The 20,294-nt window shown below is 42.0% G+C and overlaps 1 protein-coding gene across 2 annotated transcripts; it reads right to left on the bottom strand.

Annotated features, from left to right (window-relative positions):
* Nucleotides 1-129: 129 nt before the first annotated feature.
* Nucleotides 130-20,202, bottom strand: synpo2a (synaptopodin 2a). 2 transcript variants are annotated; one of them, XM_085451433.1, is made up of 5 exons: nt 20,007-20,202; nt 12,793-12,944; nt 10,949-11,628; nt 6,106-9,062; nt 130-2,508 (listed from the first exon to the last, which is right to left on the bottom strand). In XM_085451433.1, the coding sequence occupies exons 1-5, from the start codon at nt 20,112-20,114 to the stop codon at nt 1,915-1,917; spliced, it is 4,491 nt and encodes a 1,496-aa protein (XP_085307559.1). In that variant the 5' UTR covers nt 20,115-20,202; the 3' UTR covers nt 130-1,914. The 2 variants fall into 2 exon arrangements, with proteins under 2 accessions (XP_085307559.1, XP_085307558.1); XM_085451432.1 differs by lacking the exon at nt 130-2,508 and having other exon boundaries at nt 4,132-9,062; nt 20,007-20,195.
* Between the last annotated feature and the right edge of the window lie 92 nt (nt 20,203-20,294).

A 20,294-nucleotide genomic window follows, 5' to 3' on the forward strand; every position in this document is an offset into this window, starting at 1 on the left:
GAAGAAGTCACTTGGATGAGTTATGTTCAGCTGAACATAACTCATCCAAGTGACTTCTTCAGTCACGCTATGTCCAGATGAACATAACTCATCCAAGTGACTTCTTCAGTCACGCTATGTCCAGATGAACAGAATCAACTTTTGGGGATTTTCTTACTTGGATAATTGAGCGTGCATCAAGACAATAAAATTACATGTGCTACAGTGCTATGCACTTCAACAGGCTTCACCCCTTTAAAAAGCATTTGAACCGCAAAGTGTTTCCCAGATCCAAATTGGTGGGGAAATACTTGCTTTTTATCGGCTCCGTCTGTGCCCTTATCTCTCATTCTCTAATGGTTCAGCTACACTAGGTACCCACTGTTGTTATGTAACATCTGGTCACCATGGGAACTGGTCTCCCTCTCAACTCCCCGTGCTGTATATGGAGTGACCATTTGAGACAACACATCTTGCAAAAAGCTTCACGGGATGGCACAGCAAGCAACAAATGGCCCCGAGCACAAGATGGGAATAGACAGCAAAGAGCACAAAAGGGCAACGTCTTAAATTGTGATATTTCACTGCATTTATTTTATAGAATGCTCTACATGAAATGGACTGCTGTATTGTGTTACGACCATAATATGTGTTGTTTGAATGGAAGTGATACAGTAAAACAATCTGAGATTGTTACACTACACTATAGTACATCTGCATAAAACACAACACTGTGTAATAAATCTTATTTGCATTTATGAGGTTGCTCAGTGAGAATCGCATTAGGACATTATGCGCACTCTGTGGAAACACCAACGTAGCTTTAACATTTGGAGATGATTACAAGTCGATAGCAAAAGCCCAAACTAGAAATAAGCCACAAGCCAATTGCACAGTGTAAGTAATCGCCCTGGCAGCACTAAACCTTCCATAAACTAAACAAAAATCTTTTTTGTAGTGTTGATTAGATTTCATTGGTATGAAGCGATCGATGAAATTCACTCCCAACAAAAAGTTGTCAGTCGTTTTACATACTGCATTTGATTGTCTCCTATACAGTATATACTGTTATGTATGTGATGCTAGACAGTTGAAATGTCTATTCAATTCTATTTTAATGATATAGCACCAAATCACAAAAACAGTTGCCCCAAAGCACTTTATACTGAAAGGTAAAGACCCTACAATAATACAGAGAAAATCCCAACAATCAAACGACTCTCTTTGAGCAAGCACTTGGTGACATTGGGAACGAAAAACTCCCTTTTAACAGGAAGAAACCTCTGGCAGAACCAGGGTAATGGCCACATACCAATGCATTACTGAAAATACACCTATTGTGCACCAACGACATCACAGGTTATGGCACCTTTTCCCAAGGTAATTGCATTCTAGCACTTGAATCATTTTCTTATCAGAGGACACCACAAATCCTGCATGGATTTTGCAAAACAAGCAAAAAAAAAAGAAAAGTGTACACCCATGGTAGCAACCTACATGGCAGATGCATGCATCCACAGCAAAATATCAAACTCAGATTGCTGGAAATCCACAAGCTCAAGAACAACTCAAGAAACAATCTTCACTTAAAACCTACAAAATGACAGGTGTCTTTTTTTTTTCCAATTACAGATAAGTCCACATATGCAATCAAATGCTTTTTCCACCAAAGATATTGATGCACTCTCTCTAAACAACGTACTCATCTCTTTATCTAATCAACTAGTCTTCCACATCAGTGTGTTTGCCATCCATTTTTCCCACATCTTTTCAAATATCTAACAATAGAATGTATTAAAAGGTTCTCTACCAGTTAACTTTCTGTCCTTTCTAACAAGCTGTTGTTTTTTATTTCCTGACTGCATGTGAATGTATTATGAAACTCAGAATAAATGAGATTTGACTCATTAAAGACCGCACAGGCTGAACTGTAGTCTACCGCCTCCAGCTCCAAGTGTTGCTGGTGTACACAGACTTGTAAGTTTGCTTTCCGAAAGGGCTCTTAGACTCATATGAAGACACCGAGGGCCTCGGGTTAGCCTCTGTCACAGATTTCTGAGGCTGCCACTGTCTGGGCAGGGACCTGTAACCGGCATGACTAACTGTGGTGGAGATAGAGCTCCTTACTGGCGACACAAACGATGGGAGCGAAGCTCGACTCAGGCTCTGGCTTTGGCTCCAAGTCTGGCTGCCTGTTTTCTGCGGTGCTTGGTAAGAAACCCTGGCTTTCCACTCTGCTGGCGGCTCAGGCAAGATTTTGCGCTGGGCTGCCAAGCGCACATTCGAGGCAAGGGTTTGCTGGAGGCTCTGGAAAGCAAAAGCTTCATCTACCAGGCCCATGGGATGCCGGGAGGCAGCCTCCCATGGTGTGAGGAGCTTTTGGCTTTTTTCCATCCAGCATGTCTGCCTTGCCGAGGGAGTTGTGGAGCCCAGTGCTGGGGGCTTTGGGGAGGAAGAAGTTGAAGCTGACTTCTGGCCCGTGAACTGTACTCTGGCTGGTGGAGAAAGGGAGTAGCTCCTGCCAGGGGCCTGTAAAGAAGAATCCAGACATGTTTATTTTAGTAGGGGTTCATTTGTGTTTGGCTCTTTGGCCAAATCAAATTAGCTTGGATAAGAGTGAGATGCAGAGTAGCTCCCTGCCAGGATTATTTCTTTTAAATGCAGTAATACATGTATAATTTACTTGTGTATAGAAGATCAGTCACTCTCTTATTCACAGGGGGTATGTGTATGTGTGTAAAAGAGTTCTAGGACATGTCATACTGCAGCCAGTGAATTAAACTGCACTAGCATTTGTCTAAACACATTGTCCCGCTTATTAATCAGAGCAACTGGCACATGAAAGTGCATAACCTTCTGGAAGTATAAGCCACATTCGGCTCATTTCCACTTAATATAGTTTGCTAAACAGCAACAGTTTGAAAGAATAATGAGACCGGTGCTGCAGAGGGTTATGTGGGGTGAAAACACAGCTATACTGCACATAATCTCATCCAATGCCTCCTGTTATGTATGGTGGATAAGCAGAAAAGCCAGTGCTGCCATCATCTGGTGAGTGATGTGCACTGTCAGCTGATAAAATATGGCACAAATTTAAGAAGAGAGAAGAAGAGCGTGCAGAGATAAATGCTAAATCAGTCAAGGGGAATAAAGTCTCTGCTGCTCAGGTATGCGGTAGGCTTAAAATGCCCACAGGAGTGGGGGTCCTGGGCACAAGAATATATGAACAGATCAGTAGGTCATATTTTTACTTTGCTGAAGGAGACCGATAGCCCATTTGCACATGGTTTATGTCCTTCTATGTGCCATTTCTGCCAGATTTAACATGCTCAGAAAACGAGCGTAACAGCTGGGCTCCTTACATTTTAAGACAGATGTTCAAAACAGTCTTTAAATGCAGGAATGTTACATCCTGATTTATGGTTTGGCTAAGGTTTGATTTAGGGCATAAATACAATATTTATCTTGTATTTTTCTTATTAAAACAGAAATAATATGAAGCAAAAGGTGTCAAAGCTTGGTGTATTAGCACTACAGGGCATTAATGTGTGGGCTCTAAAGCAAGAGTAAACATTTGCTGTCTCTCTTTTATTGTCTTTTGATTGCAGATTGAAGATAAATGAATCGGCATGGGGATCAATTCCCTTCAGAAATAGTCGGTAAAATCCGCTAACTAAGATTATGAAATGATACTAATACTTTCATTCAACATATATCTGCTCTTTTTCAAAATCCATGATGCAACATGGATATATATTTCAGCTGTGCTCACTCACTTGACCATAATTATCCGGTGAAGTCACAGCTCTAATAATACTCTTCGTAAATGCATCATCACATGGTCATTCTGCAGGAATGTGCATCTCAAGTTTCTAAACTCTCTCTTTCTTTATTTTATTTTATTTTTTACAAAAAGGAGGTGATTTGGATAATTAGGTGCACCTTGCTGATAACTCTTGAAAATGGAACCACCAGATGCTGTGGTACGGACTAATTTGTGACAGATTTTTCTTTTTGTTGACAAGGTCAATAAGGACAGTATTTATAGTGAAAGTGGAGAAGTGGTGAAATTCAGCAAGACAACAGCAAAGAGACTAAAAATAGAAGAAACCCTAAAAGCATGTTCAGAGGACAAAAGAAAAGGAAACCAAACAAAGATAAAAGACAGTTTAATGGCACTGCAGTGAATCATACAGAAAGTGCACTATGAAGAGAAACACACAGACACAAAAAGAAAAGAACACAGAGAACCAAAGAAGCGACCCTGTACCAAAAATCAACTTGTGAGCATTACCAGGCTGGTTATCCTTTCAATAACTCTTCCTTTCTAGATCATGTATCATCTGTTCACATATCAAAACAAGGAACAGATACATAATGGGTAAATCTATGAGTGATAGACATTACATAACTGTCTCTTATCAGGAAAAATACTATGGCAGTCTGGAAGTTGGTAGCTTTCACTGGCTTAAGTTGAAATTTAAGCCTACTCTCTGGACCTCAGAATCTTGTCTCATGAGGGACTTTAAATATAGTGTCTAACATGACGCAACAGCTGGTAGAGAGCTTTAAATAAAACCCAACACACTTAAGTAGGTCCTACCAAAAAGGAATTGGGGAAAGTACTGGGGAAAAAAGAAGTATAGCACATTTTATGTTTAAGGAAAACAGTGTTAGTTGTCACAAGTCTGTCTGCCGTGTTATTTGGCCTAGAATAGCCTAAAATCCCACTGCTGTTACATAATCTCCGTACTCAACATCTGACGTTACACATTAAGCCTTCTGCTTGATATTATTACAGGCTACAGGCCCCATCCTTTTCACTTACCCACATACAAATACTTTTAGTATTTGCTTAAAAACTTTTTTTGGTCTTTTTAAAATGTAATAATTTGTAATATTAAGAACATTTATCATTTTCCCCTTTAAAAACATCAACCTGTCTTGACTTATCCAGTTCCACTGAATCTTTTTCTCGCACCCTTTTCTTTCACTTCACACTGAGCATTAGGCTCCCCTACATTCTTATTAATCACACAATTCTTTTGCATAAAATGTAATGAATTTACATTTATTACTTTTGCCTAATAAAATATGTTTACAATTATTATGACTATGCTGCGTCTGATAAGATATACTAAAATTCTATTAAAATAGGATGTAAGTCTATCCTTATATTCTTAATTTTATAGATATTCCTTTTTTCATTAGCTCCATGAACTTTTAGACTAGTAGGTTCTGCACTATGACAATAAATAGAGCTGGTAAGGAAAATAGTCCATGTGGCGGGGCACAAAACCTTTAATTCAAGCAGACGTCAAATAAGTCATGATTCTACAAGAATCACTCTTTATCAACTGCTGCAGGCTTCCACACCTGAGCTGAACTCTTATTAGCTGTAAACTTAGGCTTGGGAGCCACTCCAGGGTTACCACCAGATGCAGACTCAGGCCTAGCAGCCACAGGGAAACTGGGAGCAATATAGCTACTAAGAGGCTGTGGCTGGTAGGGCACTGAAGGAGCTGCCAGATAGGGAGGGCTATTGGCTGGCTGGTAACCAGCTTGTACCAAGTGTTGGTAGGGAGAGTTTGGAGACTGAGGGGCTTGGGGATGATAAGCAGGTGGAGCAGGTTGTTGATACTGTTGGTTATATACTTGCTGGTATGGACAACTAGGAGGTTGCTGATAAGGATTAGAGGGGGGATAAACATTTGGTTGGATCTGCTGATACTGGCTATCGTGCATCACAGGCTGCATTGGCATCTCATAGGTTTGTTGGGGGTATGGGGCACCAAATGGTCCAGCAGGCTGGACCAGGGGCATTTGCTCATATCTGATTGGTTGGTTATCATCAGGTGGATTAGGAGGCGAACAGCTGGTCTTAGGTGCGGAAGGCTTGGTGGCCTCTGCTGCTGGACCATAGATAAAGAGTGAGGAATTTAGTTGATAGGGTTGATGTTTCATGACATCTATTACATTAAGAGGTTTAGGAGCAGGCATCTGTTTCGCTTTGTCTTTTTTCTTTGCTTTGGTTGAGGGGCTACTTGAAGGGGGTTGCTTTGTTGCTGCTGGGGGATAAAAAGGTGATTGAATAGGGTTATATGCACGTGTAGGTGGAGCACGTACATTGGGAGTGTATTTCCACTCATTCGGTAAGGAAGCTGCTGGTGATGTTGACCTGCTTGCCTTATTTGCTTCCACCGTCTCAGAGTCCACGATATACTTCTCCATTCGAGACTGCCTCTTTGCAAACATATCAGCTCCTTTTCCTTTAACAGCTGGCATCTCAAATGCTGAACCCTGGGATGATGGGTTTAAGACAGTGGCCATTGGGTTGATGGGCGATGAAACTCTTTGACCAATAGTGAAAGAGTGCATTCGCTGTGGCGGAGTAGGAGGGGATCGGCTTTGTGGAACATTTTGTGGTGGTTGCCAAGGTTTTGGAGAGGGGCGAGTGTTCACTGTCAGTGTGGAAATATTCACAGGTTTTTGCTGTGATTGTGGAGTCCAGGCATTCACAGGTGTCTGAGGCTGTGTCTGAGCTGGTTGCCATGTGTTTATTGGTGGTTGTGGTGGACTCTTTGATGTAGGCTGTTGCCACTTTGGCTGTGGTGCTGGCTGGGCTGGAACAGGTTGAGCCCATGGAGACTGATGGTGGGCCTGATCCTGCTCTTGAGTCCAAGAACTTATGTGGTGTTGACCGTGCTCTGGGGGGTGTTGAGCCCATGGAGGCTGAGACTGAGTCTGGGCAGGTACTGGCGCCCATGGATTTAAATTGGCTTGAGGCTGTGCTTGAGGTTGTGGTTGAGCGACTTGGATCCAGGGTGGCTGAGCTTGGGGTTGAGTTTGTGATGGGGCCCATGCATTCACTGAAGGTAGCTGTTGCTGTTGTGGTTGAGCTGATACCCAAGGTGGTTGAGACTGACCTGGTGCTTCAGTCTGTGGCCATAATTGTGGAGGAGCCTGATGTTGTGCTTGCTGAACCCATGGTGGTTGTGGCTGGGATTCTGGTTGTACCCCTTGAACCCAAGGAGTTTGTGCTTGGGATTTTTTATGAGGTTGTTGCATCCATGGTGGTTGATGTTGAGAGTCTGTTTGTGATGGCTGTGTCCATTGGTGCTGTTGTTGTGGCTGCATTTGTTCTTGGGCTTGACTCCAGTTGGGCTGCATTTTCTGTAGATGTGGCTGCTCAGTAGAGTGTGCCCAAGGTGGGTGAACCTGCGGCTGAGACTGAGGTTGCTCTCGTGACTGGGCCCAGGATGGCTGAACATGTGCTTGGGCTTGTGATTGCTCTGGAGGCTGCGTCCAGGACTGCTGAATTTGAGGGGTCCAAGTACTTGTGGGAGGTTGCTGTGCCTGGTTCTGAGTAGGCTGATGTGATACCCAAGGTGGGTGAGGTGAGGACTGTCTTGGAGGTGGTTCTGAGGGCTGCACTTGAGCTGAATGCCAAGAACTTGAAGATAACTGTTGTTGCATTTGTGTTTGAGCTGCACCCCAGGTAGTCACAGCAGACGACTCAGACTGCAGCGTAGAATTCATATGACCATTTGCCTCTTGAGCTACAGCTTGTGTGGGCTGTTGTTGAGATTCGGGTTCTGGGAGCGGCCATGTGTGCTGTTCCTCTTTGTTGGTACTGCCAGGATTCTCCTGGGGTGCAGCAGGGGGATAAGACTCAGGGGCAGGTGCAGGGGTTGGCTCTAGTTCTGGAGCAGGAGTAGTCTCTGCGGTGGGGGCTGCAGCAGGTGTGGATAGACTATTTTCAGCACACTGAGGCATCTCCTGGTTGGTTGCTTCTATCTGTGAGGACCAAGGAGGTGATGTGGGATTGATCACAGGCTTTGGGGCAACTGGTGGAGGAATCTTGTGTTTGACTCGCTGAGACTGAAGAAAATTACAAGCCTCGGCTCCAAGACTAAGATAATCATCCTCAGGTCCTGATTCAAACCCGGGCTTTTTATCACCTTTGTTTAGGAGGTTCAGCAATGCTGGGTTTGGGGATACTTTTGGGGCTTCCTTAAATGTGAACATAGGCTTGGCTGCATTCTTTTTCCTTGAATCCAACAAAAGTCCCGTCCTGATTGCAGGAGTAGAAATGCGCTCATCACGGGAAGCAATCTGCTCTCCTTGACTCACAGAATCTTGATTGGTCCCACTCATTGCGTGAGAATAAGGGGTGGCCGCCATGTTGTCTGCTGAGAAAGGCTTTGCAGTACGATTGCTGAAAGAGCTCTGCATTTCATTTGTTTGATGTTGGACAGTGCCATTGACAGTTGCTGAATACTGCTGCATTTTTTGTTGCTCCTGATGATATTCTTGCTGCTGGTGATACATTTGCTGTTGCTGATAGTGACTTTGCTCATATTGCTGTTGCTGATATTGCTGCTGATATTGTTGCTGATATTGTTGTTGTTGTTGGTAGTTCTGCTGTTGCTCATAGTACTGTTGCTCTTGAAACTGCTGGTACTGTTGCTGGGTTTGCTGGTGCACGTTTACATCCATGTAACTGCGGCCTTCTGCAGCCGACTGCATGTAGGAATGCTCCACTATTTTATTTTTAGCCTCTTGCACTGCTTCAACGGGGATCCCTTGGCGCCTAAGCTCCTCGTGTTCGGCAGAAATCTCATCCATCCTCTGGCGACGCTGGGCAAACATCAGCGCACCCTTGCCTTTGGTTTCAGGCAATGATTCCATCTCTGCTTGGTTCTTCAAATTCCTTTCGATTTCAAGAAGACCCTTGTCCAAGGTAAAAGTTAGCACACTTTTGCCACTGTGGGTGCTAGTGAGAAAAGGCTTATCTATGTCAGAGTCGTTTGGGGCCACAAGGATAAATTGTGGAGCAGAGGTTTCTTGTCTGCTGTCTGGATTTTCCTCGTACTCCTCGTCGCTGTACTCTGGCTCGTCTTCTCCTGTGCCGTAGCTCACGAGCGTGAATTTCTTAGCTCTCTGACGATGCTTCTTGAACATCAACAGCCCCTTGTTATTGGGGTTGGTCGGAGCAGCCGTAAGAAGAAGGGCAATTCGTTTACATTTGGACTTGGCTTCCTTTAGCTGTTTCTCTGAAATGCTCTCGTTGCGCCTGAGCCCTTAACAGAGAAGGAAAAGAGAGACAGTTGTGTTTAAAAAATGGCCAAAATGAATCCAATTTAATGGTACTAAAACCTTAAAGAATTACAATCATAAAAACATTTAATCTGTTCATCTGAATTTACTTAAAAAAATAAACAGTTCGTAAAGATTTTGAACAAGAGACTTTAAAGAGGCTTTACAAACTGCACTAAACACGTGACTGTAGTTAATATTTTTATATCAAATGCTGTTTAGTTTTGCTCTCATCAAAGCTGCCTGGAGAAGTTATGTGGAGACAGAAGATACAATTCACCTTTAACCTCCTAGGACCTGGCGTCCACATATGTGGACATCACATTTTGGGTTATTTAGACCAAAATACTCAATTTTGCTCTACATGGGCCTGATATCCACTTACGAGGACATTATACTGCTACTGTTCTATCAAAATTTTAAACAAATATCCGTATATGTGGCTCTTATTTTTCATAAAAACAAAAATAAGGTAAAAAAAATTAATCTGGTAATTCTTTGTTTTTACGTTCATCTGGCCCCAATATGCCCAAATATCAAAGAGAAATTAAAAATGCATGCCGTGGAAGAGTTCGGGTCTTAGGAGGTTAAAATAAGCAAGCCACGAAGCAGTTTCATCTTGTAACGTTACTTTGATATTAACCTCATCCAGCATTTACAGCTAAAGCAGATACAGAAATAACAGTAAACTAATAATACAGCTTGCTCTGTGGTTGAACTGATCCAAACACTCAGCAAATAGACTGTAAACTGAGCTATTTACAGATTCATTCACTCAAAAAAAAATGATACATTACATATTTTCTCAGTCCACACATTACATTTACATACTTACATACTATCCAGCTGTGATTTTATCATTCAAATGAGCTCATTCCCTTGAACATAATACACTGGCCCATAAAGCAATAATGAAATTCTCCGACCCATGTCTAATATTCCCATTTGTACACTCAATCACTCATCCAACCCTGTAAAGTAGCCAAGAATAGGAAGCAAGAAAGATTATTTTAGCATGCATGCAATAAATTCACCAGGACAGCAACGTCTTTACCAATCCTTCTGTGTGTGTTGGCACGCAGTCTACTTGAAAGAAAAAAAATAAAATAAAATGTTTTCTTCTGAAATCACATTTCGTCCAATCCGACAGTCACGGAGAATGTGCGCCGAATGCAATCGCACAATAACACCAGCGGGCTTACTTTTTTATATTCTTGCAAGACTAACCTGAAGGTGGAGGAGACAGCGGGAGTGAGCAACAGACTCACTTTTTGAGTTTAGTTAAAGCACTCAGTTTGAAAGGATCAGGTAACGGGTCTGGGGGAGCACATGCTGGTGTCTGTCAAAGGGCCACTTCTGCAGGCATCGTCAGCGTGCTGGGGTTATATTTATGTCTTCTACACAGCTCAGAGGAACGCCCCGGTATCCATATTCACCATTGCCTCTCTTTAAATGGATGGTTTTAATGTTTTATAGGGTGCAGATGCTCCCCCCCCCATACATACAATCCATTCTTTTTGTATCTTTCTCTTGTGATAGTGAATTCTTATATGATAAGACTTTGTTAGAAGCTCGATCGACCCGCAATACTATAACTTTGGTTCTGAGATAATTCAGGTTAGATCCGGATGCATCTCCTTCCTTTCAAAGGAATGAGCACCCCACCCCCCTTGCAGTTGCAGTGAGAGACTATTTTGAGGCGTACACACACTGGACATCAGGCTTTGGAATGCACACATGTTGACAAATGTAATTTAGTGCTGAAGATTACCCCTCTTAAAGAAAAGACAGTTATCCCCACTCACACACACAGAAAGAATGCACACGAAGGTAATACTGGTGCAGGTGGAACCAGTCCAAATATACTTACTGGCATGCCTAGCCCGATGCTTGTTGGGTTTGTGTTGAACTCCTTCAGAATCAGACTCCTGCTCTTCTGCAGGACTGCAGTCCTCTTCTTCTCCTTCACTTTGAGAACCAACTGTTTCCCTTACCCGAGTGCCACCTCCACTCTGGAGGCCCCTCCCTACTCCCGATGCCTCCAAAATGACCTCCACCTGCCCCAGCATTAAAGGGGAGTTGAGAACCACTCCATGATGGCTTAGCGGCTCCCTGACGGAGCGCGATGCGGTGGCGGCATTGGTGATATGAACAGCCTCCACACCCTCCCGGTTTGAGAGGTCCCCATCAATCCCACGAGCACTTCCGAGCGAGGCGCAGCCCACATCATCCAAGGTTTGCTCAGACAGGGACACCTGGAGCTCCACCATGTCCCCGGGTGAGAAGCACCGCTGTACTTTATCATCTTCTTCCTTAGATGAGGGGATATGTAGCTGAGTGCAAAGCAGCTGGCCTTCCTTGGAAAACTCTGTGTTGATATTAAACTCTTTGCTGTAGGTCTCATCCGGGGATTCAGGATTTGGGATTTGGGATGTTTGCTTTGGGGGGAAGATGTGAAGGGTGGTGCTCTCTAAAGTCTCACCCGCAGAGGCCCTCTCACTGCAGTGCATTTCATCCGATTCATAGTCTTCAGTGGTGATGGAGTGGTATCTTTAGAAAAGAAGAAGGCGAGATAAACAATGAGTGACGGAGTAAATGTGTTTTTTCTTTTCATTATTAAAATGAACTGAACTTGGGGGAAGACATGAAAACAATTACTTATTGATAAATGTTATTGGTTACATTTTTTCCTCTTCTACAGTTTGAAATGTACACTTCCTGTTTTCCAGTAATGTCAAAACTTGGACAGATTTCTTTTAGACCCGTGTTTTAATTAAATCTCTAAATAGACTAAAACCCACCCAATTTACACCTCTAAGCAAGATGCAGGGGTGTTCACTCGACAGAAGCAGGCATTTCAGCACTGGATTGAAGCCCTCGTTGTTCCGCTGAAGTTGTCAAAGCAATCAAGGAGATTTAATCTCGATGTAGAAAGTGAATCGAAAAGGTCAGGGCACCGAAGTGGAAAATAATTACGTTCAGACACCGATCTGCCTAATTTCGACTTTCAAGGTCAGTTTGGAGCAGCATAAACTAACGTCATTATGCATGACAGCAACTGTGCTCAAGTCAATTAGCCGTTAAAGACCAGCTCTTGTCTCCAAATGTAATCAACTTCTGTCAAACAGCAAAGTTGAGACGATCTGCTCGGAATCTCCCTTTAAAGCAGCTACACAACAAGCAGTCAAGGCCTGTTAAAGAGAAAGCGGGATTATCTGAGGACATGTCACTCTGATAAACAGACTGGCACTGCCAGTTGAGTAATGGCTGAGCAGCTGCATGCCAATCAGACACACAAATCTGCAACACCTTGGCAAAGCCACTTGGTAGGTTCAGCATGGTCGAGGCACAGGCTACAACACACGCAGACGTGGCTGGATATGATCACAGAAACAGGGGTTCATTCAAGTATGCAAAAAGGCCACATGTCATAAAGCTACATGCTATCTAAATGCTAATAAAACAGTGGAACGATCAGTTTTCCCTGCTGCTGTGGTCACCAAGGACTTACAGTTTGCATGGCTCAGTTGTCACAATGCAAAGGCTCTGCGGTGTAACTGATAAACCTACATTATTTTGTGTTTTACTACTTCACATTATTACATGTTATCCTATGAATACGGTCCTGTGCCTTTGTTTTCTGAAACTCGGGGTTTTCTAGGCTTCGCACATGTCTCATATGATCTCAGTTCAGCGGCTGGCATGCTGCATTACCTTCTGACTAGCAGCTGCAGACAGTCGATTGATGTGTCGATTAGCGCAAACGCTTGTAAAAGGGTGAGGTCAGCACACGGCTCCCCGTTGATTGACACCACCTCATCTCCATCCTGTACTCCAGCCAGGGAGGCACGACCACCCTCCTCTACCTGCAGAAGACATTTGGGAGTCAGAAAAGAAAGGAAAAAAAAAAAAAACACAGTTTGATGTGTAACTTCTTCACAAACAGCGTAGCGGGGTGCAGCATCAGGCAATAGAAGGATAACATGAGATAAAGGCCTGCCAAGAGTGAGATCTGCTGTTTAAGATTCACGAATCTCGGTTGTCATGTTTGAAATATTACCTGTCAAAAAGCAGAAATCAGTTTCACAAGTTCATATTTTTTCTGGGAAATCAGATAAGAAAACTCTTTTTCACGTAACACGAGGTGAAAATGGACGTCCAGTAAAAGCCAGTGTGAAGATCAAGCCAGCCAAAGTGTGCAGAGGAATTCAGACTGGACCGTTAACATTTTAGAGATCTGAAGAGAGCATGCCGGCAGCGTAATTTAACTTAACGTAATGTACATTTGGCACCAAAATGTACAAACACTGACATAGGCTAGGTGTTCAGTAATAAAACTATTAATTCTACCTTGAATCTTGACTGTGCTGCTGCATATTATTGCTGTAGTCGAGCTCTGGGCAGAGCCATTTAAAGGGCACCTCTTTACACAGTTAGACTAATGACTGATGGTTTCATTTTCTTCTAATTGGTTCCTGGAGCCTATAAAATGGTTCATTAATAAGAGGATTTAATAAGGAGAAATACCTCATAAATTCAGCACAAAAGGCCACTCATACAGCTAAGGGGATAAATTATTACTGTAGTACTATGCTATTAGAGGATTTGGTTTCAGGAGTTATGTTAAGATATTTTGCCAGTATCCCAATTACAAAGCTTTAGGAAGGTTTCTCAGATATCTTTGAAAATGTTGATTCCTTTTTCTTTACGCTTTATCTTCGTCAGTTCTAGATTAAAGACCACATGCCATAAAAAAAATAAACCCTGGTAGTGATAAAGTTATGCTTTTAATAAGCGTCTTTGGCTAATTTTCCTGAGGGATTGATTTAGAGAACTTTATACTGGCATCAAAATCAATACACAGGGAAGGCACCATGATTTTCTACTGTTACAGAATGTCTCTCTGCTGAATGATTTAAATGATCTCCTGACAAGCTGCTCTACCTGAGCACTTGTACAACATGTCTCATTCACACAAGCCTTTTTTTTTCTGTGGTGCTTTTCTATCTAACATTCACACTCGGATTGATGCATCAGAGACCAACTTGGGGATTTGTAACTTGCCCAAGGATATTTATCAAACCACCAACTTTCCAATTAATAGAGAATCTGCTCTATTTCCTGAGCTGCAGCCACCCCGTTAGTGGGAAATCAACCCCAAAATCTCTTATTTACAATCACTATGCTGTGTTATTAGGATGAAAATACATAAAGCTGTGCAACATCTAAAATGTCAAAGTCGTTTTACATTGTGTACCACATACTGCCAGCTTTGATCTTAAGTGGGTCAGAGTGGACCAGTGAAACTTGATAAATGGGTAAAATTACAAAAAAAAGTTCTGATAGTTCATTGCCCAGGACATTGTTCAATATCCTGTAATTCTAAAATATAAAGTTTTCATTAATTAACAAATGCTGGTGAAAAACATAGTAAAAAAACAACAGTTTGTCATCGTTTATCTATAACTTAATTACTTTGGTGTAGTAAGAAAAGTTGGAAAACCTGAAAATACAGGTAAAGATCTATGTACTCATTTTCCAAAGCTGTCCAGTGGGCCAGATTGGAGACTTTACCAGGCCAGTTCTGGCCCCCGGGCCATATGTTTGATACCTCTGGTCTTAGAATAACAATGCTTTACAAAAGTGTCCTGAAACTTTGTGACTTTCATACTGCAAATGAGGCAGTTCTGCATAGCTGCAGTGAAACAACTTCATCACTAGATGGAGATGCACACACATTGTACAGCTGATGGGGGGAAGCGAAAAACCTCTGAGTGAGATTTCATAATATAGAAAGGAATCAAAAGTCAAAAAAGCCTGCCTTTACCATTTTTGATTTCACATATTTGCTATTAAAACTTTCCCCAATGAAACCAGTTGTAGTCTTTCTTCTTTGGATGTCATTACTTTTGCCCATTGCTTATATTTAAATATAATGCAAGAATGATCCTACTTTGTTATACATACAAATATCTTTCAGGTGTTCCATTATAGAGATGGTAACTTTCCATCCTCGCTCCAGTTTTTCGGAGCAAACAACGAACAAAACAAGCCCTATATGGCAGCCAATGTGTCCGTCCCTTTGGGACTCGCACCTCGCTACAGGGAGGACGGTTACTTCTGGGATGCCACAGCAACGGTCCACACTCCAAAAAAGGAGGGGAAAGATTTGTCGTTGTCTCTCCTCACAACTCAAAATACACAGTCCGCCAATGTTTACCACACAGCTTACAAAGAAAAGCCTCAGATATGCACTAAGTGCCCTTGAGAGGATAGCAGATAAATGCTGTGTAGGTTTCTTCAAATGGAGAGGAACTTGTCAAAATAATTGGCCACATAACTATTTTAATGTGGGGCTGTAACAATGTCTGGGTAACCACTTTTCAAATGAGCTATTTAAGTGCATTAAACCTAACAGAAAATCACAGGAAATACAGGAACGGGTGATGTCTCTGCCTACCTCCGTGTGGTTCCTGCAATTATTGTTTTTAGATTACAGGCAGATATTTTCCAGGTGTTTCACATTTAGCACTAAATCCATGCTGGAAGATTTATATTTGACCCTCCTGTATGTTCCCCTTGTTTTGTGTTAGGTTATTTATGCTATCAAGAGTTTAGCTTTCCTCTAAATTTGCATCATTTCTTATTATAACCGTATTTCCTTTCATTTGAGCTGTATGTGTCTTGAGGAGAGATACATTTGTTTTTTTGTCATGTGCATGCATGCCAAGCCATAACACACCAATGAAGGCACTGAAGTAGAACATAGATTACTTATTATACATACATGTGGAAGAAGATTACTTTAAAAAAAAAAAAAAAACTTATAATATTCATAAATCATTATTCTTCATTTCTGGCTTTGATGTTTTTTCTTGCAAAGAATAATTAAGCCCCCATTTAAGATCTAGCTATAAATCTGTTATTGTTTGTGTCACTGGTAGACGTTTCTCTAGTCTGCAGTATTTTTTTCTATAATAAAGATGGCTTTTAGCTGTAATTGGGTTTTATTTGCAATCAGTAGCAGAATTCCCGACAGTTTTCCATTTGTTACATCATCTGGATGTATGACTAATGTATGGAGTAATGGATCTGGAATGACATCAGTTCCCAAAAACTGCCTAATGTCTCTTTTGAACAGCTTTCCAGAAATTAAAATAATTCTTAAAGATGTCCTGCGGGCACAAAATAGATGAAATACAGTTTCACTTTATTTTTTTTAATTACCTGGCTGTAAATCCCAGAAAGTTCACTTTTTCAGTGTGTGCATAGTAATGCCCTGCTCAGTAAAATAAGCCTTAAACTCAGATTAAACTAAAATAAATAAATAAATAAATGATTTATCCAAGAACAGCAACATTTAATTCATCCATCATCTATAACTCAACCAGTTGAAGGTTGCAGGAGTCTCTTCCTATCCTATCCCAGCTGAGAAGCAGACACTCATTCTTATGCATGCCTTCAGACTGTCGGAGGAAGTCAAAGAGGACCAACGCAGACACGGGGAGGACATGCAAACTCCACGCAGAAAGGTCCAAAAGGTCTAAAGCAACAATCCTAACCACTGCGCCATCACGCCACCTATATCTGTGCACCACTCCAAACATCACACGCAATTGCACAATCAGCTATTTTAATATTGCCCTCACATTTGCACTGATGTGAGGGGAATAGCTGGACTCTGACACAAACATCACCTCTTTCACAATAAAAGCGACTTTAGAAGAAAGCAAGAAAATCAGTATTGCAACATCCAAGAATATTTTTTTTCTGTCACAAATTAAACACCACACACTTTGGGGGGTTGACGAAGAGCAGGAATGCCGCAAATACAAAGCTGTTTGAGCACTGGCCCTCATTTGTTTAGATGATGTGAAACAGAAAAGAGGAAAACAAGCCCGGCCAGCCATCGCGTAAGGTCACTGCTTTCTCCCAGGATTGGAAATGAGATGGCTTGTTGCACAACACAATGCCCAAACTCAGATAAGTGACTGAGCTGTGAATCACTCTGCTTAGTCTGGGAAAACAGCAGTGAATGACTGAGGAAACGGCTCATTGGCTCATTTCTTGGCAGCTTAACGAGGTTCCTGTGGCGCACTATTAGGGCCGAAGCATCAGCAACAAAAGCCGTCTTTGCTCTGTAAAAGGCAAAAGAACAACTCATAAAAGTTTTTATACTTTAACAGACTAACAGATTGGTTCATGTATGTAAGAATAAACTCGTGCAAACTTTTAAAAGTCTTTCATGAAGATCACAGTTATCACTGCGTGCTCCTTAACTGATCTGATGCATGTTGACATTTCACATACAGAGATGGAATACCTTAGTAATTAGGCCAAAAAGTCTCCTGATCAGGCTGGTGGGATTTAAACTCTCTTTAATTTTTATATTTTTTGTATTGGAATATCTGTTTAATATGAATGCATTCTGCATCACAGAGCAAACGCAGCTTTTTCACCTCGGTGCGTGTTAGTGAATTTGACACGGCTTTGTACTGAGCGTGCTCCTGCAGCTTTAAAAAAATAAAGTGACCTCATCAACTTTGTACTCAAGCCAGGACTCCAAATAAGAAGAAAAATACAAGCACCCTTATATGGACAGAACCTTTTAAGAGGGGATACAGAGCGCCTTACTCTGTGTCGCTTGTCAGTACACTGAACAATCACTTTCCCCCAGGAAACAAAACACGGTGTCCACGACATTCAGCAGAAGCATTAAAAAACACACATTTTTTTATCAGACGCAGGAGAGCCTCTAGCTCGAGAGCATTTGTCACGATCTCGGTATGTTTGTTTCTCTTTTTGTAACTTCTGACTAACAGACTTGGCTCACTCACAAGAAAAGTTTAAAGGTATGTTTAGAGTTATGTCTTCCAGATGAGGCAGACTGGAACTGAACCCCCCCACACACAACCCCAGATGTCCCAAACTGGGGCATATGTAGCTACTTCACATTAATAGGCCCATACTTGAACGCAATGTATTCACAGCACCCGTTTGTTAACACACGGGAACACTTTGGGTGCAAGGATGCTTTAAAAAGCACATTTATGTCTGAAATTAGGCAGCACAGTTTCACGAGAAAATTAAAGCTTCAGGAGGCATCGAAGGGAGAGCAACTTTATAAATAGCTTTGCTTGCTTTACCTCACGTTAAGTGCTGTTTTTGGCTTAGAGTTGTGAGAGGGGATATAGTAGCTTATGTGCAATATTTGCAATTTTTTTCTCAATACAGTCTACTAAACTTTATGGGGTATTTCTCTCACTCAAAGCTAACAAGATTTAAGAGTTGTTTATTGCCCACAGGAGATATTTGTCTTCAGGTGCTTTTGCTGATGCTTTTATTCTGACATTAGGCAGACACTGAGTGTCAGGCCTGCGTGAGGGGGGCATTTCATAGGAAAAAGTGTCACTATACTATTTAATCAGACTAATCATATAAAGGACAGAAAGCAACTTTACAGATGTGGCTTCACTTGTTGGAGACATGCTAAACATCTGTCATGAAAATGATCTGCTGAGGTTTTTGGATTCTCCAAAACTTTCTCCCGGTGGCGCTTCGATGTCGCAGGAATGTGGCTTAAGAATGGTTTTTTTTAAATTTTATTTTTACATGCACTCTGTTGACAAGTTGATGGGGAATGTGTGCAGCTTGAGCACTTTGGAACATACAGACCATATATAGGGCTTAAGCAGCTGGTCAAGGTAACGGCACCTGGTTTCACAAATACTGTGCATCACAGTGTGTGCAACACTATCCCATGTCTTTAAGGCAGATTGGTTTAAGGTGATCCAGCCTTTCAGTGATCCTTACACTCACAAAGATGCTCATTTATGGTTATGGTAAAGAGTAAAAAAGCTCCACTTAAGCTTAAACTTTCATTTTTCCATCCATCTACTTGTTTATTTGAACGTTTGAAGGCAGTAAACTAAGTTGGCTGGTACAATGGCTTTTACTGTATTATTAATTTTTTTGAGTGAGTTGTTGTATGCAACGCTGTCCACACTTGCATAATATGTAAAGCTGTTAAAAGTGACTAATTAATTATGATACTAATTTAAGTATCATAATAAGCTTTAAACTGGTTTCCATTATCACTGGCTGCAAAATGAGAACGTGTGATGGACGGACGAGCAAATAATAGGAAATAACCTAAAGAGTACAACATATATTATCTGTCTGTGTACATTTACATTACAGTATGTTAAAAAATGGCCTCTGCGTCTCATCAGAAAGTGGCTACATCAGCAGTTACCTCTAAGCAGATAAAACCCCGCACCTCTAAGGTTTATTACCTTATTATCAGGCTAAACAAATGTCACGCAGCTGAATCGTTCTTACAGCAAAACTTCAAATTTGCCTGTCCTCCTCTCTATCTCTTATTTGAATTCTTTTTGAAAGGGATATTTGCATGATAACCTCTTAGTTTTAGCCGCACTTGTTTTTTGTTCATACTAAAACGTAACACCTTGGTGTTATGCACATATACCTTCACTCTTCAGTCTGGTTACTGGACTTGCTTTCTTGCTTAAAAAGTCTTTGTGACTGAAAACAGATCATACTGCCCTGAGCTTCACACTCTGTCGTGGCCTTGACCATATAAGGGTGCCGAGGAATCTCTCACCAAAACACAGCCAACGCGCACAAAAATGCAGCGGCAGACAGCTCTCTCCCATCAAATTTCAGACTTTTTAAAGTCTCTGTTTTTCTGTTTTTTTCTGTTTTCCTGCTGAATTTCTCACCTTAAAAAAAAAACTGTCGTGACTCTGAAGAAACAGAAACTTTTCCAGGATCTCAACAACAACATGTCCACAAACTTTCATTAGGCTGTTTATCCATCGTTGCAGTCTCACTAGCATTAGATTAGACAGGCATGACCCTGCTCAAGTGGTATTAAAACATCCTCCCACGCACGCTCGCATACATACCTGGGAAACTAGAAGAGGTCTGTAGGTGTCCCCTTCTCCCTCTCGCAGGGTGAATCCCCAGGGCGCACCACCACGCAGCGTTACGCAGATGTAATCCCCGGTGCCCATGCTGCGCGCAGCTCCTCAGCCAAACTTCCACGGCGCGCTCATGGAGCTGTCAGCCGGGCCAGCAGCACTTAACGAAAAACCACATCCACCGCACCGCTGTAGCCTATAACCCCCATCATCTGTCCTCAGAGTCCAGCCCGTTTTGGAAACGTCACTGCGCACGGACCCGCCTGGCGGCGT

This window comes from Copadichromis virginalis, linkage group LG3, assembly GCF_057382275.1.
Source record: "Copadichromis virginalis isolate Kocher_CV1m ecotype Utaka linkage group LG3, C_Virginalis_male_GT1.1, whole genome shotgun sequence".
NCBI lineage: Eukaryota > Metazoa > Chordata > Actinopteri > Cichliformes > Cichlidae > Copadichromis > Copadichromis virginalis.